Below are 25,284 nucleotides of genomic sequence, written 5' to 3'. Positions count from 1 at the left end.
AACTGAAATTTTTGTAAAAACTTAGAAATGTCAAGTACATTGTAGGAGAGAGCCATTTCTAAATTATCTAAAATCCTTAAAACAACTATAACTCAAATATTTCAACTTTTGAGCACTAACATGAAGGAAATAACAGAAAAAAAGATTTATATACTGAGATGTTCATCAAATATGATTATAAAAGTGAAAAACTAGAAACCAACTGAAATTCCAAAAATAAGAGAATGATAAAAATAATTACGGCAATGATGGAAATCATACAACCAAGATATATGTTTTTGAAGGCTTTTAAGGACATGGGAAAATGTATAACATTAAATGTTTATAAGGCTAAAAAAAACTTTATTATGTAGTATGTCATGTCTTTGTTCAAATATGTATGTAGACAATGGAATGTAGGAAAGTATAAATCTTAATGACAGTTATTTCTGAATGGTGGGATTATGGGTGATTCTAGATTCTTACATACATTTTCTAAGTTTCTAAAACGAGCATACTATTTTTATGATAAAACATATATTTATATGCTTTCAAGTATGGAAAAGTATCATTAACATAATAAGGATGGTTACAGAATTAAATCCTTATTATTTTTTAATATTGTGCAATACTATGGATCACATTAAAAAAAAAAAAACAACACACCTGAGAGGTTCTAGAAGTTTTAACTCTGCCTTTAGTAGCATGTTGCAGAGAATGGAAAAAAAATGGCATCTTCCCAAAAAGAATATGTAGTTAAGTGAGAGTAAAGATAAACTACAAGAATGCTAAATACTGTGTTTGATAATTGTCTTTCTGCAATCATGAGAGGGAAGGGGCAGTAATCCCCTTTCCTGAAACATTATTGTTTGAAAAAGCCTAAAAAGAAGAAATTCTGAAGCCAGGGAAGCACAATCTGTACACCACTGCTGATCAATGACAAATCAGTGTGATTTAGACACAGTTATGCAAGGGGCAGTGTGAACACAAAGGGAGGGGGAGAAGGACTTTTCTTTCATTTTGAAATTCAGCATCAGGAAGACACAAGGGCAGGAAGTCAGATCTTTTTTCAATTCATTTGAAATGATAAGGTGAAGACAGCCTGGAAGGACTTTTAATTATATGATGAGAGGAAGGAAAGGAGGGAGGGAGAGAAAAGAGACCAGGAGAAACCTGTTTTATATATGAGATGATGAAGAAGACAGTGGAAAATGGAGAGGGGAAAAAGGCTTCCAGCAGCTATCTTGAGAATGAAACACAAAGGCTAAAAGAGGCAAGTGCCAAGATTTCACATAGGGAAGCAGAAAATGTGGCAGACTTGATCAAGCCTGTGGCAAACCTTCCCCATGGCAGCAGGAGACACCTGGTGATGTAGAAAGAGATAAGTCTCCCTTCCCAGCCTGCATGTGTGACCTCAGGTCATAGCCGGTGCTGGTGGGGCCTGTAGGAGGAGCTGGGAGTGGTGCTCAGTATCACAAGATAAAGCCTTCTTTTTATGCTACCCCGTTGCTTGGGGGCGATGACTGAATGAGGTATGCAGCAACCTGGGGACTTGGGCTGAGAAGAGTATGGAAGAGCTCTGGAGTGAGACCTCTTCACAACTTCAGTTGTGGTGTCTTCACCTAGTTCCCGGACCTTAGTTTCCTTATCTCTGAAATGATATTAATAACATCTGGTTTTCAGAATTGTGAAGATTAAATGAGATAATATATTTAAAACCCAGTGCCAGGTATATAGCAAGAGTTCAAAAATTGTTAGTTACTCCCACTCTAAAAGGTGAGTAGAAAAACTGTCACGAAGAGCAAGAATGATGCACACATTACACACACAAAGTCCTCTTGAAGCAATGTCAGTTTAAGATCCCCTCAAATCTACCCAGTGCAACAGCTGGATCCGTCCTTTCCCAAAGAACAATGGCTTCCTGGTGGCTGACATCTTGGGAACTTCCCCCATATATGCTGTCTGCTTTGGTGATGGATCTGAATGTTCTTAGAGGCAGTAATGAACAGGTTAAAATTGAGGGGATTTCAAACATGTCTAATCCAATAAGAGGCTTGGTAAAACATGCGTTATCACTTAAAGAATAAATGTTTAAAAATAGAGCACAGATGTGAAATTTGAATAAAAAAAGAGGGAGAGATCTTCTTGGCATTTGTATGCTATTCTCTGTTTTGGTCACCTTCAGCTAAGCCTGTTATTCTAATGTGCTCTGCCAACTGCTAGATACTGTGGGGGGTGCTTCAAATTACTGAAGCACAGTTGGCAAATCACTCTGAACTTAAAAGTCATATCCATCTCTCCCTTTACGTATTTCTAAAAATGGAGGAACACACTGATCAAGTTGAGCTTTTCAAGTTTTTTACTTAGAAAGGTATATTGAAAAAGTAAAGAGCTTTTCTAAAACTAGCAATTCTTATATTAGAATCCTTAAATACTTTAGAGAAGTATCATGGATAAGCCTCTGTCACAAAAGATAGACTATGGGCTGCCAATCATAAAATTCACAGGAATTCCTACTTCTGTAGGAAGCATTCCCTGACCTCTCCAGCACGGAAAGATTTTTGAATGTTGATAGCACATCTGCACCAAAAAATAGCAATTTTCCCCTGTTATCCATTTCATGAGCTAACATTTGTCATACTGGTGGTAGAGATGATAAAAACCCAAGGTTCAAAGGTGAACTCAATATGTCCTTCTATAGCTCAAGAAGGCCTAACACAATCTCACCAAAGGTACTCCATGAATATTTAGGGAAGGGAACCAAAGTGGTTTTAAAAATATGACTATTCAAATGAAAGACTCAGAAAGTGGACCATCAAAGTCAGCTTGCAGCTCTGGGAAAATGCACCTCCAACAGAGATTTGGGAAACCTGTTGAATCCCTGAGAAAATATTTGCCTCCACAATCCGAGTGCCATTTCGTGTTGCAACTGGTTGGCTGAATTGATACCCAGAGTACTGGGGTTGAGGCATCAGCTACTTAGAGTGAGGAAAGTCGAGGTAAAGAAAACAGACTAGTGTCCTGACCAATTACTTAGACACTATGAGGAAACTTTTCAGTAACACTGAGTACTTCAAGCTTTATCTCCTTGAGATACACTGTCCTTGGTCTGCCAAGGAGGAATCTGAATATTTCTTTTTTAAAGGATGGTTCTCTGGAACATACTGTGAAGATGCCTTGCATTGAAATCAATGATAAATAGAGATGTGCCTAGATTCTACCAGTGGGACAAGAACAACTTAACCCAAAGTAAGCCTGCAGTGAAAACCAATGCATTTGCATTTCAGCAATTTGATCTGGGGCAAGTCTGTGATGCATTACAATGCTGGGATCAAATCAAGCTTTTCTGGAGCTCATCCAACCAAAACACGAGGCTATGGGAACCCTACTGCACAGAGCTCCTCCACTGCTGTTTAATTGTGCTCACCTCCTGAACCATAAAGTGTAATTAAAAGTCATCTGCATACAAAGCAATGGAAGTGCAAATAGGAAGCATAACCATGTGTGGCCTCAAGCAGAAAGAGAAAGAAATGCCTGCCCAACCATCTCAGGCAGGTGCTTCCCACTTTCCTTGACAGGATGGTTCTGTCTCTGCCAAGATCCAGTTTGACTAAGATTCCATCCCTACAACCTGAAAGTGTTCAACAGCAAGATGGTGGCAGCCTCCACCATCTCCCATTCTTGGCCATACTTACTTGGCTAATTCTTCGATAGGAGTCCTATGACCTGAACAACACCGGAGAGGGGGGAAAGCTACCCAAATAGATACTACTCTACGGAACTAGCATAGCCTCCAGAATGTTGACCTGGACTAGTCTCTCCTGGCCTATTAATACTTCCCTGTCCCAAAATGCCCAGTATATTTCCTGGTAGCCAAAAGCAATACCCAGAACTAGTAGGAAAGGGAAAAGAAAACCAAGCACAACTTATCTCTGATCACAGAGGTATTCTAACCAGTTCTGAGAAATAAGCTGGTTCTAATTTTAGCTAAACAATAGTGTCTGGCCCTCATTTTAAGAAGGCATTTTCATCAAGGATGTGCATATCACTACTTCAGCACACAGGGGAGCATTTGAGAATAAGGCTTAGGGGGTAAGATTTAGTTTTAAGCTTTCTTCAAAAACCCCTTAGCAGCAGAAAAAATCCAATGATTTCAGAATTAATTATTTTGATGTCAGTCCTTCCTTTAAGGGTGAAGAAAAAGAGTTGGGGGAGATTGGATCCAAAACACAAAAGAAGGAAAATTGGTTATTTTTACTAATATTTTTCAGAACTAGAAAGAAAAGAAAAGAAAACTTAACTCATTCCCAATTGAGACCTTCTCTCAAAATTGCAAAAATCTGGAAGCCAGATTTTTTTTTTTAAAAAAAGAGCCAGAGTAAAAGTGTCAGAGGTGTGCTTATGAAGAAATGCAGTTGGGAAGAATACAAAAGTTGGACAGACTTATGTATCTACTACTAAGCTATGATTAATCCTTTATCTTTTTTTATGCAACAGAAAGTTAATTTGTACTGCTCTCTCAGCTTTATACCTTGCTTAGCCTAGAACCAACCCAAATGTCAACACCTGAAGAGTGTCATAAAGATTCTTTTGTTGTTAAGCATACTTGGAATTTCTGAACTCATTTCATATCACCTTCTCTAGCTCTCCTGACAGATGTTTAACAGGAGTTTAGGTATTTCTAGGCAAATTGATTTATGACACTCAGAAGTTTTTCAGGGATGAAGTAGAAGAGCTCCCTTCATAACAACAAGTAACCTTTGCCACATCTGGAAATTCCAAGACGAATCCCCAAATTTGGAGGGGATCTGAACTAAAATACAGTGAATAGATTCAGAAGAAAGGTTCAAAATGGCCACAATTGCACATTATTCAAGTACGGAAAAAGGCAATCTCTGTAAAATGTCTTACATCATGGCAGGAAAGGACATGACAACATTTTGTGTTCATCATTTGGCAAACAAGTCTCATATCTTCTACCAACTCCTATAGGTGGTGGCTGCCTGGAATATTGGGGGGAGAAGAATCATAAGACTAAGTTTTGTCAAAGTCATGACTGATCAATAATGTCTCTTTTTAAAATAAGCTGCCCTGGTAATTCACTCACTTATGAATTTATACTTTCAACAAATATTTACTATATGCCCACTATGTGCTAGCAATTGTGCTAGGCCTGGAGATAAATGGTCAACAACAAAAAAGTCCCAGAGTCTCGTTCTTAGTCCTCCTGGGGCTCATAAACTAGCAGGGCAGATAGTTACCATTCAAATGATCAAAGAACAAATGCAAAATTGCATATGTTACAGTGCAATAAGTGATGTACACATTCTATAGGAGTGTCAAACTAGAGATTTTACCCAATTGAGAAAGTTCCAGAAAGCTTCCCTGAGAAAAGTGGTGTTGGATTGAGATTGAATGAGTAAATGGCTATTAACTAGGTAAGGAAAAGAGGGAAATGTATTCTAGGCAGAGGGGATTGCATTGCATGTACAAAGCAGAGCACATATTGGTTTGAATTTGATTTTATCCTTCCAGTAAAGGAAGCCAGGGAAGATTTTTGAGAAATAAGGCTGGAGAGTGATAAGTGTATCATAAGATTTATCTTTTCTAAAGACCAAGCTTAAAAAAAAAAAAAAAAAGACCAAGCTTTTGTCCAGTGAGATTTGAGAATCTCTGTCTCGGCCTGGAGGCAGGCTGTACTTCTCCTAGGCATAGCCATCACCCTGAGTAGGCCAATGGCATGATGATGACCATTCCTGACCACCTGCTTACCTCCTTATGGTAAGGAGAATGCAGGATTTAGACTTCAGTAGTATACTGTTGAGATTGCCAGAAAGTCAGGGAGGATATTTCATCAAAGGGTTCTGTTCCTACTCAAAAGTTCTCACTAGCCATGACAAGCAAATTTTGGCATTAGTTCTTCATGGCTCCAGTGGAAATGGAAATGCTTTTTAAAAATGCAAGCTAAGCACTGGGACTCCTTAGTAGCTAACGGCAGGGGATCTGGAGAGTAGACTCAAGTAGGGCAGCCTTAGGGCACTCTGAGTGGTACCCAAAAGCCCTCCTTGCTCTGAGTTTGCATAGCTAATGTATTTTGTTTCCTAACTGCAGAGAACTTCTCCTCTAGAATGTACCACTCTCAGCAGATCTTGCACAAAAGTCCTATACGTCCTATCTGCACCTCATTACTGCTTTGACAGCTAACCTCTTCACTTCCTTGTCTATTCTACTCCAGCCACACTGGTTTCCCTTTTCTTCACCAAACACAGCAGCATGTTCCTGCCTTAGGGCGTTGCACTGGTGATTCCCTCTGCCAAAACACTCTTCTACATTTCTAAAGGGCTCTCACTCTCTCACCTCCTTCAAATCTTTGCTCAAGTGTCTCCTTCTCAATGAGGCCCATCTGTCTACCTTATTTTACATTGTTACCACATCCTCAATTCTTCCCTTGACACTCCTGTTCTCCTTACACTGGTCTACACTTTTCTTTCTTTTCTTTTTTTTTTTTTTTACCATGTGATTTACTTATTCATGATGTTCAGATTTATTGCCTTTTTCCCATCCTCCCCACCCCAAGCATTAAAACATAAACTCCACAAGGAAGGTGTCTTTATCTATTTTGGTCACTGATGTATTCCAAAAATGCATACCATTCTATTACTGGGAAGGCACTCAATGAATATTGTTGAGTTAAATCCCAACATGGCACTTGGCCTCACCAAGCTACCTATACCCGCTCACACTTGTGCCCTTGAGTAGCTTGTAAGCCATAGGCTGAGGCATTCAAACTTGATTCCTCTGACAACATTTGTGAGGTGTGGGGGCTAATCCATGGCTTACACTATTGCTTTAAGGATGCAGTAGTTAGCCTAGCTAAAGGGAAAGTGTCAGCACTCCTACATCTCAGAAGCCCAACCCTGCACAACCAGATATGTATGTACAGGTATGGTAGTTGTGTCATGTGGTCTCTTGGAACCTTGGTTTGATTAACTCAAAAATAAGAATGATGCTATCCTCATTGCAGCAAATAAAATATGTTGTGGATGAATCCCCAGCACCTGGCAGAGAGCCTGACACATGGCAGATATGCAATATGTTGGATAGTTGATTATGAGGAAAAAGTGAGATAATATTTGTAAACTTATGTATACATAAAGCACGTGGCATAGAGCCTGGCATGTGGTAATCATGCATTTATTCACAAAACAAATATTTATAGAGTGACTACTATGTTCTTGGCAAAGTACAATAACTATGGGGATTGCTGAATGAGCTACTGATGTTCAGTCACTGTGAATGTCATGGGCAGTAGAAAGACTTGCATGAGCTGAGCTGAGCAGGAGGTAGCATGAAGAGGGTGGCATCTCTCATGAGCCAGTCTGCCTCAGTATCCTCACAGTACATTGGGCAGATGAACATCCAGACCAGGCCTTTCCTTCCCATTGGCCTGGGCACTTGAAAGAGCTCTGCTCTCCGAGGTCACTTATGCAGGAATGACAGTGGAGGTCTGAGACTTGTTCTCCCAGGGGTGCCTTCTCTGATTCACTTTATGTGACTGCATACACAAACCAAGCAAATTTAATAAGCACTATGAGCCTCTTCAGCACTCTGGGACCTGGGGTCTACAGTTCTTGACATGACTGCTCACTGCTCCCCAAGTGCTTGGACTTTAAGGGAGGGAGGACCAGGAAGGCTTAGGTACTAACATCTGTCTGCAGTTTCTTCCACAGTCAAGAGTGTGTTCTTAATAAGTTAGGACTCCCAGGTTTGTGAAAAATATCAACAATGAAATAAAAATCAAACTATCTCTGAGGGTTGGTGATGATAAAATCAATTATTATTATTATTATTAGTAGTAGTAGTAGTATTAGTAGTAATAGTAGTAGTAGTAGCAGCTCACACATTTATAGCACCTACTATGTGCCAGGCAGGTGCAAAGCTCTTTACATACAATACACTCACAACACTTTGAATTAGATTATTAGCCCAATTTACAGATAACAAAACTGAGGTTTATGGAGGTTTAGTATTTTGCCCACGATCACACAGTTAACAAATGCTTAAGTAAGAGTCATCCTAAGCAGTCCAATTCTAGATGGCATCTGCAAAATCCGGTTATGGTTGTGTGGAAAAGGGTCTTTTCAAATATCATAAAATGTCCAGCTGTGGAGCCTGAGCAAGGGACCCAACCTTTCTGGACCTCCTATAAGAGCATCAGCCCTTCAGTGTTGTTGGGAGTTGATGAGTTAGTGTATGTAAAATCTTTACATCCACATCTGGCATGTGGTGAGAACTCAGAAGTATTAGGAATTACTGATATGATCAAATAGCCTAAACCTAAGAGCTCTAGGCAGAACCCACCCCTTATGAATAGCCTAAGTACATTCTTAAATGGGCATTTTGGCATCTACTTTAAGCTTAAAAAGATAAGGGGACCTCCCAGGTTCTGGAATACCCTTCTGCTTGTCACTCTGAATTCTTTCCTGAACTGGGTGGGGTATGTGTGGACTCAGGTAGACTATCCAAAACTCAAGCTCTATTGCTTAGAAGCTGTGTGTTTTAGGCTGGTTTATTCCACACTCTGAGTCTCAGTTATGCCCCCTGGAAAAGGGAGGTGATCCTGCTATCCATACTACAGGGCTGCTATGAGGACACTGGGCAAAGTCCCTGAGAAACAATGGATACATATCCTGGCACAGAACAAACACTCAATAAAAAGGGAGTGCTTTTAAAGCCAATTAATCATTGTCTTTAGAATCATATCATTTACAACAAGAGTACATCAATTTGTCTGCTTTTTTTCCCCCCTTCTCTGTTGCCTACAGGGTATGGGGAAGGATTTCAAACCTAAATCATCAAGGAGCCCATCCTTCTCTTTTGCTGTCTCTTTTTCCACAAGAGCCCGTCAGACCCTGCCTTAGTTCAGGCAGAAGCCTAACACTGCATGGCTGGGGTTTCCCAAATGTGCCCCATGATACCCAAAACCAAGCCTGTCGTGAATAATGAAGGCTTTGTGCCGTTTCCCAGGAGCAAATTGAAGGGCTACACTCAATCCTTCCTGGAATCCAGGAGTGCATTTTCATGATGCTGAGAAAGAGAAAAAACAGCCTTAAAAAAATTCCTTATTGGAAAAGTAAAGGGAGATTTGGGGAGCAAGGTATCTAAGAGATAGAAAGAAAAATTTAATCCACTATGCCTGACAATAAGGCCTCTGGCAGCCTTGGCTTTGCAGTAATGCCAGGCCATTTTAGAAGAGCTGGTCCCAGAGGGTAGCCACCAAGTCTGGAACCCTTGGCAAATACATAATAAATGAAATCACTTTACAAATCAAGATAGAATGCTATCATCTATGGTCTCAGGATTTTTGGCCACCAACTACTCGAAATCATCAAAAGAGGTAAAGGGCAAGGCAAGATGTAGCTGTTATGCATCCCCACCCCCCATGGTGGGGGCGAGTGTTTCCTTAGCTGCTGACTGACCTGAGACCTTTGGATCATGTATGCATCGTAGCTGGACCCGTGGTACTTGGCCGTAATATCTGGGCTGTAGCCAGCATCACAAGTGCATGGTATATTCGAGCTCAGGGGCTGTTTCCTAGGTCTATATACCTGTGGGAGAAAGCTACAATGGTTAGGTGCAGGAGGGGAGGGTGCAAGGCTCACAGGAAGGAGTTAGGAGAAAGCAAAGAAAGGGGCTTATCTTGACTTTCTGTGGCCAAGTGGGTGGAAAGCCCAGTGTAGAAGATGCATAGCCCCAAACAAAGAGGTCAGATGGAAGCAGTTCCCAACCCCCAGGGTCAGTGCTAGCGAGGCATGCTGCTCTGTGGAATGACCCCAATGTCTGGCAGTGACTGGGACCCTCCTCTGCAGGAGAGGGCACCCAGGCATGGCATTGGTCTCTCTCTCTCAGCAAGGCAGCCCTATGAGAAATGGACTCTGGTTCAGGGCCAAAGGTTGACTCCTCCTTTCTGAGGAGGGAAAGAATTGGCCCAATTGTGAGGTGAAAGGGTTTATTTCTTTGGCTTCCCTTCCACTCATCTTGTACACTGTGCCCAGATCACCCTAGCAGGCAGAGAACCAGTCCTGGAGGCTGAAATTGATGTGGACACACTCCATGTGGTATCATACGGCATTTAGAAAGCTTCAGAGCCACATGTGCCCAGAACTAAGATGTGACCTATTACCTTGTGAGACCACAGACCATTGAGCCATAGTATTTTCTGAGTTGGTTTCATCATGAAGCTAGAATCCAAGTGAATTTCTTTAACTATTTGCTTACCCAAAGCCCCCAAGTTATATATGGAGAAGAAATAATGTCTGAAGATTTCAGGAATGATTTTGTAACATGCTTCAGGTACAATTTCCATTCAAGCCACTTTCAGAAACCCCTCCAAAAAGAAAAGAACTACTTTCTATACAAGTTAGGACTTTGCCCCTTCTTCCTTCTCCCTCAGAAGAAATAGAGAAGCCTAGAGAGGAGGAAAAATATGGATAACTGGGTAAATAGGTGATAAAAAGAATGTTTAAATAATGGCTGGGGAGGTCTCCAAGCATAGTCTGGCAGTACTAGGGGCTGGGAGATGTTCCTTAGCCAAAAAGGTCCTGAAGGAACTAGTTAAAGAATCAACGTTGGAAGTATAGAGAGAAAGAAGTATAAAGAACTAGATGAGGAGAGTTACTGATGGGGCCCAGAAAGTGAGCAAAACAGAAGGTAATAGCTCCAATGAGAAAGAAAGTGCCCAGAATTTAATTCATAGTTTGTAAAATTTAGTCAGAAGTCATACAAAGTTCACTGGAAGGAAGAGACCTGAGAGCTATTTCTGGGGAGATGATGCAAATACAAAAGAAAGGAAAACAGAGCTGGCTGCAAACCACACAAGCTCAGGCACATGCACATAAACACAGAAAAGCAGTAAAGTGATGTTCCAGCAACAACCTGGGCCATTTCATTCCTACCTGGTTTTAGCTGTTTGAGCTGGCACGATGGACATGGGAGAATGAAGAGTAGCTAAACCCAGAGAAAGCACCCAAGCCCCCACACCAGCAAAACACACCTTTCGTGCAGGAGGCCCCACCTGCTGTTTTAACTGATGGACGAGCCGATCTTTTTCCCTCTTGAGGGCCATGACTTCTTCCTGTGTCTTTTTCTTTTTGGAAGCAGACAATTCCAGCAAGGCAATATTTGCATCTTTTTCACTGATTGCCGCAAGCAGCGCTTCCTGTCTGGTAAAATAAAGATTATTGCGATAATTTTTATAAAGTGTAAAAAAAAAGTTGTCATTTATAGTTGCAATGAACCATAGAGCATTGTCTTAATGGGATGGAATCATGGACAATGTTTAAGACAAGCTAACTCTTTGATTTTCAGAATGGACAAAGTAGTTTGTGTCAGAACCCCTGAGACCCATGCACTGCTTTCTCTGAAGGAGCCATCTTTCATTGACTTCATAGACAAAGCTGCAAGTTAGAAATGGAGGGAGTCAATCTGAGCATTCACTTCTAGGACACTTTAATCCACCCATTCATCTGTCCATCCATCCATCCATTCATTCATCTATCCATCCACCCACCCACCATTTGCCAAGTAAAGTTCTAGGTACACCAAGACAACCCAACAAAACTGGCCAACAATTTTAATATAAATATCATTTTTTTCATGCAAGATTTTCTTCTGAAGGTAGACATAGATATTCGATAGGGTAGTCCTTTCCAATTTCAATGTAATTAATGATGCTTTCCTGCCATTCCACCAAATACCATTCCTTCCTCAGTCTTCCTTATCTAGTAATTATACCACCACCCACTGAGTAACCCAAACACAAAGCCTAGAAGTCATTCTTGATTCCTTCCCTTTCTTCTCTACCCAGAGACAACCCATTAACAACTTCAGTAGGTTTCACTCCAGAAGACATTCCTTACCTAAACTGATCTACTGCTACCAAATTTCTCCTAACCACCAGCATTCACTCCTGCAGCCCACTGGTCTCCCTGGAACAAAACCCCAAGTAATCTTTAAAAATATTATAAATCTGAATTCTACCACTCTGCTGATTGCAAAATCCATTGCGTCACACATTAGACTTGAAATCCAGACCCTTTATTGATGCCTGTGACTCATTACACCAACTGGCCCTGACCACCTCTCTGAGATCACCTTGTGCCTCTTCTCCTTCCATAATCAGTAGACTCCAGCACATTTTGTGTCCAAACTCTTTCTAGTCCTTGAAAATGTTATACTTATTTTCACCTCATAAGCTTTGCTTTTGCCATACCCTCTGACTGGAATGCCCTCGCACAGTTCTTTACCCTTCAGGTCTCAACTCAAATGTATCTTACTCAGAAAAGCCCTCTCTAGCTCCTTTACCTAGCAGTGACTCCCTACCTTCTACTTTGTGCCCAAGCCACTGTATCACATTATACTTATTATACTCTTTCTTCATAAAACTCTTTGCTATTTAAATTTTTTTAAATTTTTATTTATTTATGATAGTCACAGAGAGAGAGAGAGAGGCAGAGACACAGGCAGAGGGAGAATCAGGCTCCATGCACCGGAAGCCCCATGTGGGATTCGATCCCGGGTCTCCAGGATCGCGCCCTGGGCCAAAGGCAGGCGCCAAACCACTGCGCCACCCAGGGATCCCCCAACTCTTTGCTATTTAAAAGGATCTTAGACATTCATTATTTGTTGTCCAGATTTGGCACTCCATGAAACTGGAACCTCATCTACGTTGTGCACCATCAATTCTCTGGCTTCTGAAAGAACACTAAGCACATAGTGAGGGTCAAAAACATTTGCTCAAGAAATATATGTCTACTTTGTACTTTAAAAAATGACTGAAGATATCACTGTACAAATCTTCCTTTCATTTTTTATTTTTATTTTTAATTTTATTTTTTAAAGATTTATTTGAGAGAGAGGAAGAAAGAAAGAGCATGAGCAGGGGGAGAGGCAGAGGGAGAGGCTCTTACAAGCAGTGAGGAGCCTGATGTGGGGCTGATCCCATAATCAATGAGATCATGACCTGAGAAGAAACCAAGAGTCAGACACTTAATTGACTACACCACTCAGGCACTCCAATTTTTAATTTTTTTAAGATTAATTGTATTTATTTATTTGAGAGAGAGAAAGAGAAAGAGCTGGGGGAGGGACAGAGGGATAGGATCTCAAGTAGGCTCTACACCCAGCACGGAGCCTTACCTGGGGCATGACCCTGAGATCATGACCTGAGCCAAAATCAAAAGCCAGATGTCCAACTAGCTGAGCCACTCAAGTGCCCCAAAGCATTGTAATTCTTTTAAAAATGAGAGAAGACCTCTTATAAGACGTTGCAGTACTGGGTAAGTGTCTGTATTGGGTATTTTCTTTGCATACAAGTCCCAGGACTAAAACCTGGTCATGATCCTGTTTTATCTTTCTTTAATTCCCAGACTAGGCCCCCTCCAGACCAGGCCCCCCTCCAGATGTTTGAACAAGATGGCCATTATTTGGATCTCAGATTTTCTCCCTTTTCACTGCAGGGATTTGTATGGACTTTTCTGGGCCCTGCTAATGGCAGGCAGTAGGAGCTTCTGTTGGAGGCTCAGTCAGACATATGAGCAGCAGAAATGTCAGGGACTATGTCCACTTTCCAGAAGAAAACCAGTGCAGCCTGGACTATCAACAGCAGCATTCAAATCCAGCTTCACACAGCCTGTCTCCTTCTGGATAACATCTTGAGACAATAGACATGCTTACTGTTCACAGCTTGTGCATATTTGTACATAAAGCCAAGCTGAAGAGGCAGCACAGCCTTCAAATCAAAGAGAGCCTATTTGCTACCTCCTCCAATTTAACTACCACACACCTAAGGTGATTGCATTATTTTACCCCACTCTGCCCCAAAGTGAAATGTCCATGTGATGCTTTTTTAAATGGAAACAACCTTAGAAATCACTGGTAGAAATACTGGGAATTGATCATAAATTATGCTGCATCTCCACATTTCACTCTTTTTAAAAAAAGATTGTATTTATTTGAGAGAGAGAGAGAGAGAGAGAGAGAGAGAGCGCAAGCATGCACATGCAAGCAAGAGTAGGGGCAGATGGAGAGGGAGAAGCAGACTCCCCACTAACCGTGGAGCTCAGCATGGGGTGTGGGGCTCTGAGATCCCAGACTCCCAGGACTCTGAGATCATGACCTGAGCTGAAGTCAGATGCTTAGCTGACTGAGCCACCCAGATATCCCTCTACATTTCACTCTTTACAGCTATAGTCTGCATGTAAAATGCTGACTAAAAAAGATCTTTGAAAACATTTGTTGAGAGACAATTCTACACGTGTCTCATATTTCTGCCCATTTTACAAGCAAAGTCACTATCTTCTTTTCTCACAATCTTTCCAGAACGTTTGTATAGTGAATAGCCTTAGAAGACAGAGGTAGTTTTTTCCTTTGGATCAAAGGGTAGACATGCTTACTGCCCTCATATAATAGTATCTCAATCCAGAGCAAAGAGCAGGCATGTTACTGCCATTATAAAAGATTCAGATTCCGTAGATTGAGGATTCTTCTCTTGCAATGTAATCAATCCACTGTAGGTACAGCTATTCGTCTGGCCCATCTGCCTTGCTTCCACGGGACTTAAGGAAAGGAGAATTGACATAAATATACTGATCCTACTCTCTGCACCTTGAGCAGTGAAGTCCTTTGTTTCTGAACTCAAAGTCTCTGGTCATCTACTTACATCCATGAAACCGAGGCAGACTAACCTATTAGCATGCCAATAAGGAAAAATCTAGAATCCTCACAGTTCTTGATGTGCATGTGTATATATAAGATCACCAAAACATAAAACTATATTCATAGAAAAAAATGGGAAGGAAAGACACTAAAATGCTAATGGTCATTACCTCACGTTGGTGAAATAGGTTGGTTTTTGCCCTTTTCTACCCATACCTTCCAGCATTCTTCCCATTTCTCACAAAATATCATGAGAGTAAACATTAAAAAACTGTAAATGAAACTTCTCAGTCATCAAAAAAACTGCAGATGCATGCTTCAAATACTTGGCATATGTGAAATGTGTTCATTTTCCCATCAAGGTATTTATTATGTTCTCTCTGTCCCTCTACTCTTTATGCATGGGTTAAGTGGACGCACACATACTTTCATATACACATGTCTGGTACAATCTACATCATCTCCCACTTAATTGTAAGCATTACCTAAATAGGTTCCCTGGATCAACTTTTATATCTCTATGTCCTATGGTCCTTTTCAACCTATTTTCTTCTTCCAGGTCAAAATTAAGAATTAACACAGCTTTAATAACTGTTACAAGTCATCAGTCTAAAAACTGATCTTTCTTTCTTTTTATATTGACTGTTGAGATTTCTTTTTAAAAAAAATATTTTTTAATTCAATTTGCCAACATAGACTCTTCTAAATTCCTTTTCCAACTTAAAACTTATATTTCCTCTTGTAATATCATTAAAATTCCCAATAAATTAATTTCTAACTCTTGGTTTTTTGTTGATCAGAAAACTGTTGATTACAAAACATATGTCAATTCCTAATTCTCTGCAGATGTTATTGCCAAATACAGTCCCAAATCCTATTATCAATTATTATACCTCAAATACATTGAAATCATTTTTATAAAATTATATTTAAAACCACTACTCATCAACATTAATATTCATGCAAAATAACCCATTTTCTTCTTTGTAACATTTTCCTTATTGTTTTTATTTTGTTTTGTTTACTTCTGGCTAACAAATCTATTTTATAAATGGTGGTATTATACAATCATAGAACTGTGAATAAGGTTAGTGTAACAAGAATCATATATATATTTTGAAATCCTCCTTTATATGTTAACCATAAACTACTGATAATTTCCCTTAAAATAACTTGATTGAAATCTATGTTCAATAATTCCAGTCTATTTAAAGCAAAGAGTAATTGGTAGAAAAAAAAGTATATAAAACTAGAAATATGAACATTTTACACTTCAGAATGTTTGGAAAAATGTTCTGAATATTTTAAGACTTATCTGGCCACTACTTATTTGTACAGGGACGTCAGGCAAAGCAAATTCTTAATTCTAGGGTGACAGAACCACTGCATTTGTGGCTTTTTTAAGCAATAAGCTTTATAAAATGAATTTTAAATAATTCTTTATCAAGCTGATACATTTCAACTAATAATTTAAATCATTGTGAGCTAATTCTGCAGAGTTAAATGGGTTTTCATCATTCCTGCTTTAGTAGTCAGGGGCTTTTTGAAGATACTAAACATACATTTTTTTTTTGAACATACATTTTTTAACGATTAACTTCATTTGCCAGCCATATACCAGACTCTATACTTTTTGCAATTCCCATAAGGCAATTTGCTAATACAACTACTACACCTACTGACAAATACCTTACTGAAAATACACAGAGGCCTGCTCTGAGAAAATGGCAAACATTGTAATAAATTAGGAAGCTTAAATGTTACCACTGTTTTTCTCCCCAAAAGGGAATTTTGATTCAGTCTTTCAAAGTCTGGGAAAATGGAAATATTTGCGTTTCTAATGTCCTTTTACATCTACATCTTTTAAAAAAAAATCCTTAAGTATAGAGTGTATCTGTGAAAAGACATTTGGATATAAATTGGAATCACAAAGAAATATCCTCATTGTTTTCTCCATCAAGTGAATCATCTTCTAGATTCAAGACCAGATTTACATTGCTTCAGAAATTGTTATGGTCCCATCAACCTGAAGAAAGTTTCTAGAAGTCTGAAACCACCTCCAACACTTAATCTGTCCTTTCTATTCATAGACAACATGAAAAGAACATATTTCCTCATCTTTAGATAGTTAGTGGGGTTAAGTATATGCCAAAGGCTTGCAAAATTATCTTTAGAACACTGCAACGCTTCAGTATACAATTACTAAGGTGATCCGTCTATGCCCCAAAATGTAGCTTAAAATATGAAAAAGAAGCCCAAATAAGCTAGAAAGGAAGATAAGATAATGCAAAGAGAAATAAATCTATAAGAGTCTGCTGAATGCCAAGCTAAGAAAGTGGACCATAGACAGCATTTTATCAAAGTGCAGCCTAAACAAACGTCAAGGGGAATAATTTCTTTAACAAATATGGGCAACAATGAAGTAAAAAGAGGGGGGGACTTCTGTGCCCTTATACACATTTAGTCAGGGTTAACAATGGATAAAAATATGTGCAAGAACACATTTAATAGCCCTATGCTGTCATTCAGTTTGTAGGAGGTAGTCAAGATACAGCTAATAAAACACCAAAAAAATGGTTTGAGCCACCCTGAAAAAAAAAAAAAAAAACCTCAATGGAATAAAACAAAAGCTTGAAGGGCGTCTCCCACCAAGATAAATGCCTTCTTTTGAGTGTTGCCTGTGGCTAACCTTCACAAAGAGAGCTCCAGAATCCTCTGATGGTAATACATCACTACATCACTTATCACAGTCAATTTAAAAGGGAGCTTTATAAACATTTCTATTTCACTCCCTGTTGCTGTCACTCTATTAATGATGACTTGAGCTGAGAGGGTCCAAAATTAATTTTAGGAATTGTAAATGAGGCAGACCAATTAGGAACTCTTATAAATTGGATTGGGGAAAAGTATTAACACATTTTTTTTCTTGCTTTCCTACAGGCTCTTGTTTTAGTGAGCTGACCCATCTTTAGGAACACATTCAATTACAAAAGCAGATGCTTAAAAAATGCATTCCATTAAGAAATGTTTGGATAATGACATGCAAGGGAGAACCTACATTATGTATGGTGCTCAGCCCGCAGTCATGTTCTAATCATACTGTGGGAAAAAAAAATTCCGCTCAATCAACTTTTCCCAGTTAATTACTGTTTTCTTTCCCTCATGACCCTGAATCTTCAACCATAAGTTCAGTAGGAGGTGACTTAAGACAGACGGTGACGAAAGATCCTGTTCAAAACAGCCTCCCTCTCACTCCTGGAGTGAGGATGGGTGGAGGTTTGCTGTGATCAACTCTGGAGATAGATGCTCATTTGCTTAAATTTTAAAAGCAGAATTTTTAAAAAGCATCTTGAGAAAGGGAAGTCTTCTGATACCAATACTATCAACACGACCCACCAGTAGAATGATATATTGTGTATGCAGAAGGGCCCACGCAGAAAGCAAAGCTGTTCACATAAGGTGGGGCCCACAGGGTGAGATATATTTGAACAACCACAAGTTCCACCAAGGACAAAGAACAGACCAGATTTGTAAAGGCCAGGCTTTGGCAGCCTGACTCCTTAATGTGGTTTGCTCTCTGTCGCCCACCTAAAACTGACCTCAAGAAATAGTTTACTCCAATTACGGAGAATTTTGTCTTTGAAACCTAATAGCACATGACTGGAATTTCCTAACACAGGGGCCATGAAGTCTTGTGGAAGCTCTTTACTCCATGCACCAGCTTTTACCCCGCTACTTACTCAGGGCATGACCTAAGTTTAGGCAGCTGAGCCATCCTTGGGTTCCACCAAGTGTGTCTTGGCCAGGAAACTCTGAAGTGGCAGCATTGTGCACTTTCAGGACACTAAGATGGCAAATGTTGGCACCTCGTGTCATTCTGCTCAAATGAGTATCAGGGTGTTGGAGGCTAGCTGACTTTCCCATGTGGAAAAGGCCAGAGGAGGATGAGTATCAGGAAGAGTTCCAGCCCCATCCTAAATTGCTCGCCCCATTCCCATCCCTTGGGAGAACTGATAAAAAGGCAATGGGAGATGGGAGGAGCCCCTCTCTAAGTCCTAGTAGAAGACATTTGTTTGAGGTATTACTGATTACTGTGTACCACACACATGTGCGTGCACACGAGATAAGAAATTACTTCTTTTGATTTTTAGCCTATTGTGATTTCTTTAAACTTATCTACATAAATAATGTATCACTCATGTCCTTAAGAGGTGATTAAGGTCCTTGATTAGGATACTAATCCTCAACTTTGGAACTGAATGTACCTGGGTTTAAGTCTCAGCAAAATTGGTTGTCTCTGTGACCCTGGGCAAGTTACTTAATGACTCTGAAACTTAGATTTCCTCATAATTGAACTAAGAAGGATGATAGTAATTCTCTCTTAATTCTTTGTGAGAGTTCAATGTGATAATGCATGTAAAGATTCTGTTCAGGGGTGCCTGAAACAACCACACAAATGTTAGCAATTACTTGTTATTACATAACATGGATATCACCAAATGTGAAGATTCAAGTTTTGCATTATTTTCTACCAGGCTCCCCTTTATAATAAACATTCTAAACATGCCAGTGGGTCTCTTATTTTCAAGACTGACTCTGAAATTGGTTTCTGTTTAGTTGCACATTTGACTTACATAAGATGATGTCTGTTTTGCAAAGAAATTTAAAGGAGAAAACAGAGCTTGACTGTGGACACAGTGTGTTCATCATAGAAGTTGCATCCCAGGCCACCCAGGTTTGATTTAGTCAATAACTGTTCAATAGCACCCATCCAAACTGATAGGAAAGGCCACACAAAAGTGGGCAAGATATGATTTCATGCCACATGAGAAATGGAAACGTATTCAGAAAGGTGACCTTTTAAAAGTCAAGGTCAAGTGCAAAATCTAACCAAAGTCAAACAACTTCAAAACAAAAATTCTTCCATTAAAAAAAAATAAATAAATAAAAGGGTAAATTTGGAAGACAGGGAGGGCAAGTAAAATAAAGGGCTTCTGACCCCGAACCGCACCAGGCTTATCAGGTACACACTAGCACACCAGACATTAGTGTGTAATTGCTTGCTGTAGTTCTCGTTTGTTCCCATTATTCTCGTCATTCAGTGATGAGAAAGCTTCTCTGTTGATCACTTAACTCTGTCAATGTAGCCTTCTGTGTGAAATACACCCAACCAGACTCCCTCGAAGGGTTATTGATGATTGATAATAAGAAAACCAAATACATCTGGACCTCACTGTGGGCCAGATCTTTGCTAAACCTATTGTCCACGGGTGATCAGTTACTGTCAAGACACTTGTCTTATCACATTAACTTTTTGGTTGGAAATGAGTAACAGCCAGAAAACAGGTCATTGACTCCAGGGTTTAGCACTCAGGGCGTCTGACCAATTATTTTTCTTATTGGTGATATATATAAATGTATATACGTGTGTATATGTATACATATTTCCCAAAATATAATACATTTTAATTTTCCTTTTCTGTATATTTAATGCTACTAAAAGTTGTTAGTAAGTCTTTGCACATAGCAGCAAATTGCCCTCCTATATCCTGAACTAAATATTTCCCTTCTTAATTTGAAATTTTTGTGTTAAATCAAACCTCCCTTTATTTATGTTTACATGGAATAGAATATTCCCATAGGCTAAATTATAATGAAAAACAAAACAGATTGTCATGTCATTGCTGTAGAGGAATATGAGCAGAAGGGGGCACATTCCAGAATTTTGTTAATGCAACATTTGAAGAAAATTGAATTAAGGTTCTATAAAGCAGATCTTTGTAGAGAAATACAAAAAAAAAAAAATGAAATTTGGTGGAAGTAGCTCTTTTGTGATAGTTCCTATTCAGGGGAAGGAAAAAAGGCAGTGGTGTCTTCTGACTGGGGGAAGGAAAGAGAGTGTGCTGTGCCTGTGTGTGCCAAGCAAAAAGCAGGTTTCCAGAAGGAACAGGAAGGCATCATATCTGATGGGGGGAGGGGGGCTAACCAGATTCCCATCAGCTTGAAGTTGTTCTCCTTTGCTGTGCCTGCCACAGAATTGAACAGCAATTCAGGATAACCTGTAGGAGTCTTCCTTTGGGAAGATGATAGCTTTTAAAGCACCCTCAAACATGTAATGCCTCAAGCAAATCTCTTTGAGAAGTCTGGATTTTAGGTCTGCCATCTCGTGGCCATTGCAATAAATACATCCCTTTTCCAGTTTTTCCCAAAGCAATTACATCTGTATAATCTATATTCTAAAAAGGTACCACAGAGGGTGCTTATTTAAAAAATGAATATTAGCCATAGGAGAGCTCAGCAATGCATACGGAGCTAGGACATCTCACATTCTAATCGTCTTTCTGCTCACATTTTTCATTCCTTGATGGAAGCTTAGATTCAAATGAGCACTTCTCAAATTATCAAATGAACATTCAGTATAGGATCAGGTCTGCTGAGAAGTTGGTTAAGAGGTGATAGCTAAACTTCAGGTGCCTTTTTTTTTAAAAAAAAAAAAAAAGGGAAAACTTAATGGACACAAAGTTGCACCCAAATGGAATGAAAATCTCAGCATTTCTGTATTTACCATACATGAATTTGCGAGGAGAACATATAGAATAAAATAGATTGCAAATCCAAAGGAGCTTCATACCTAAAAACTGGGATGATATATTTTTCTGGAAAAAACCTAAAGTCCAAATGACAGAGATTAGAAATACACACTTCAACATTGTGAGGGGGAAAAGTGAGACCAAATTTATAGCAGTTATATGTTGGGAAGAATTTGCTAAAATGCTGCCATGAAAACACACTGAGTCTGTCTAATGCACACTCACTAGCCACTTGTTGCATGTGTCAATGGGAGAGAAAGTGAATGTGTGTGGCCACTTTCTCAGCAAGGTTTCATAAGCCAATGTATTATAAGCTCTAAACTAAAAAAGAGATGCAAGAGCATATTCCATGGCCATAAATTAATTTCAGAGCCCAAACTACAGAAGTATAAAACTATACATACACATTTATACACCAAAAGTATTGCATTGCTAAGCAACTGATTTAAAAGACTTATATATAATGAAGACTTACAAAAATCAGCTAGTGAATCCAGAAATAATGAGTTGTATCTGTTAGTTACCTGAAATTTCTGGATTCATGATATAATATATGGGACACTACTAACATGCTCCTTCTCAGAGGTTGAGGGAATGTGAAACCAGACAGCGGATGCAGAATGAAAGAGTCTGGTAAACTACCTGAAAGAACTCCACATCTGGAAAGAATCGTGGGGGAACCAGCCCAAGACACAATGGTATAGAAAGCAGTCTCAGATTTACAGTATGGGTGGCCTTGTGGCTCATGGAAGTGAAATTTCCACTCCAGGAGGAGCGATCACTAAGAAGTAGGGATATTTCTGATGTGAAATTAGGAAGTCCAGTCCAAAGCAACTGGAGGGAATGTCTTCCTCTGGCATGGCTGTTTACTGACCACACAGGGAAGAATAAACTAACCAGATGATCAGAGCCCAGTTCTTTAATTCCTTGAACACATATTAACTGAGTACCCATGCATACCGGGTACCAGCGAGGAAAGGACAAAGAAGACAGGCACAACTCCTGCTATACAGCAGGCCCCAGAGACTCTCCATGCACATAGTCATGATGGCTGGCCCTGCAACGATGCCACAAAACACAAAGAAATACCACTCTATTTCTGTCAGTAACAAATACCAGATCGTTAGCAATACCAGGCAAAGAAGATATCCATGAATTCTGTTTACCAATCCAAAAGCTGGGTGTAAGAATTCATATGGTAGGTTCACCCACATGCATCAAATACTGGAATAATTGATTCAAAAGCTCTCTTCCATCCTGTCCTCTTCATTCTGAATGTCCAGTGTTATGCAGCTGCAATCCAGAAGCTCAAAAATAAACAAATAAACAGAAACCCAAAACTTCATATCCATAGCTATTAGGCTGAATGATATAAAGTGCACTTTTTTGTGTATCAGAAACAGTCAAATATCAGTGATTTCATGCAGTTCAACCTAACATTCTTCTTCCATAAAAAAGCAGCTTTAGGGCAGCCTGGGTGGCTCAGTGGTTTAGCGCCGCCTTCAGCCCAGTGTATGATCCTGGAGACCTGGGATCGAGTCCCACATTGGTCTCCCTGCATGGAGCCTGCTTCTCCCTCTGCCTGTGTCTCTGCCTCTCTCTCTCTCTTATGAATAGATAAATAAAATCTCAAAAAAAAAAAAAAAGCAGCTTTATTGGTTTCTTCATCTTGTTTATAATACATGCCCATAGAAAATTATAATTATCACTTTTTAACCTCAAAGACTGAAAATATTGAAGCAATTCCCTCTTCACAATATCCAACTATTAATCCTACATGCACCAAAGACTACCTACTAGAGACAACCCAGTCCTTTAGAAGAGAGCCTGCTACACAAATCAGAGTGGGAAGAGGGGGACTAGAAGCCCAGAAAGGTGAAAAATTCCAGTCCCTTACTGGGTACCCCCAGACCTGGAAAACTACTTAGTAACTTCCTCATGACCAAATCCCAACCTGACACTGATCACCACTCCCTGAAACACTGACCTGTTGATGGATTGCTTTGAGATCAGATCATCTATCTCCCAGGACAGCCTTGAGGCTGCCCTGCACCACTAAGCAGCAATAGAGCACCTTCCTTTAGATTTGAACTTCAAGTCATGGGACATAAGGCAGGAGTCAAAGAAGAGTGTGGCTGCAGAATGCTTTAGAATGTTTTCTAAATTCCCATTAGTGAGAGGACCAATAAAAAAGCATCCATGAGGATGGTGACACAATCATGGGTGATGGCATAAAAGAACCATCTAATGTTACTCTGTGTCTTAATCTCTACACATGTGAGGAGAATTTACTATGGACAAACACTGTGCTAGATGCTATGTGGGAACAATGAGAGGGCTCGCAAACTCTTCTGCTACAGAAAACAAATGCATATGGAAAAATTAAACCACAAAGGATGAATAATAGTCAATTAATGCCTCCATTGTTCGGATGGAGGATTAGCAATTATTAACAGTTATTACTTGTTTGCTATATGTGCATGTGAGGCATAAGTAAAGCACATAGTTTCATTTAGTTCTCTCAAATTATCCTCCAGAGAGAAAGTTATTATTATTCATATCATGAAGCTGAATAAACTGAGTGTGTGAAATTTAAGCAGATTGCCCAAAGTCATATTACTTGTAAATGGTGAAAACTGGAATTTGAACCCAAGTCTGTGTGACTCGGTTATTTCACTGAAATGTTTGTAGGAAGGAAGGATTATCTTTGGTCTGGGATGATGGCAGTAGGTTTTCACAGTGTGCAGAAGTGGTGGTGGGGTGTGAAGGAAGGCTGTACTGGAGGGCTCTACAAGGAAACAAGGGACTCTCAGATGAGGATAAGCATCTGAGGAAAAGCTAAGAGGATTCAAGTCATCTAAAATTATGTTTTTCTTGCATATTTACTCCTATTTCCAGCTATATAACTTCCAGGGATGTTAGAGTATCACCAGAGAAAAAGCATGGTCAGACTAAGTCATTCTTAAGTGCGAAATCAAAGACTGGCACTTGCTTGTGTTTAAGTTCTCATACATGCACACACACACTCATTTAAACACACACATACAAGCACATATATTCTTACTCATGCATGCATGCACACAGGTGAGGACATGGGCAAATACTGTAGGAATATGACTGCCAAAACACTTTCCAGGTAATGGCAGCCTTTTATTCTGAAATTAGGTAATGTTCTTCCTCATTTGTGGTGTTAAAATGTCCTTTTATCAAATGATGGTGATAGAGTTAACATTTAAATAGACTTATTTAACTTTATAGCTTAATAAGCTTTATGTTGTTTTCAAAAATATTTTTCACATTATTGGTCCATGACATTCAAAATCTAGGAAGCATTCATTTGATTGCTGAATATTATTATAATTAGGGTGCGTTTGAGGAACATCTGGTCATTCCCTTTCAGTCTGCTTGTTATTCCTTTTGAAAAGTGCTTGACCTTTCACTAAATATTGCCAAGATTTCCAAGTAGGTTGCCTTAGAAACATCATATTGAACCCCAATTTTTCTTACCAAGTGTCACTTACTAAGTGACCATTCCTTTGATTTCTTTTTCAGATATTGTTTCTTTAGGGTAAAAGCGGGGAGTGGTCTTTTATTACATAAATAGTTCCCACCACACACGATGTCCAGGTCCTTCTCGGCACCCTCAGTGCCCAGAGAAGGAAAAAAAAACTGGGTTGGTCAACACTAACTTTTAGGGAACCCACATCTGGCCAAAGTCTAGTATGAAATATGAAAATATGACATACTCTGCCTCTCTTTGCATTGAATTGTTTAATGCAATATAAATATGTATGGAACCTACCAGTATGTCAATAATCAATGTCTGGGAAGACTTAGGAACATGGTAGCTACTCCTCCAACTATTGGTTAAAGGGAATACAGATTAGGCTTGTTCCCCAGGGACACTAAGATTTGAATCAGGAAATGGAATGCATGGAAATCACAGGTAGATCAGGCTGATGCAAATCCAGTAATAGAAAGAACTCCAGCTAAGTCACAG

At 39.5% G+C, this 25,284-nt stretch overlaps 1 protein-coding gene across 1 annotated transcript in view; it reads right to left on the bottom strand.

Annotated features, from left to right (window-relative positions):
- Window positions 1-25,284, bottom strand: part of ERC2 (ELKS/RAB6-interacting/CAST family member 2) — a 901,810-nt gene that overhangs the window by 200,941 nt on the left and 675,585 nt on the right. Inside the window, exons 17-18 of the mRNA XM_055344919.1 lie at window positions 11,054-11,201; window positions 9,459-9,587 (exon numbers count right to left, since the gene is read on the bottom strand). Coding sequence (XP_055200894.1) covers window positions 9,459-9,587; window positions 11,054-11,201 — 277 coding nt within the window. The remainder of the gene's footprint in view (window positions 1-9,458; window positions 9,588-11,053; window positions 11,202-25,284) is intronic.

The sequence above is a fragment of the Nyctereutes procyonoides genome, unplaced genomic scaffold (genome assembly GCF_905146905.1).
Source record: "Nyctereutes procyonoides isolate TBG_1078 unplaced genomic scaffold, NYPRO_anot_genome, whole genome shotgun sequence".
In the NCBI taxonomy this organism is placed as follows: domain Eukaryota; kingdom Metazoa; phylum Chordata; class Mammalia; order Carnivora; family Canidae; genus Nyctereutes; species Nyctereutes procyonoides.
The sequence above is the reverse complement of the archived record's forward strand: the minus strand, read 5'-3'. Positions and strand labels throughout refer to the sequence as shown.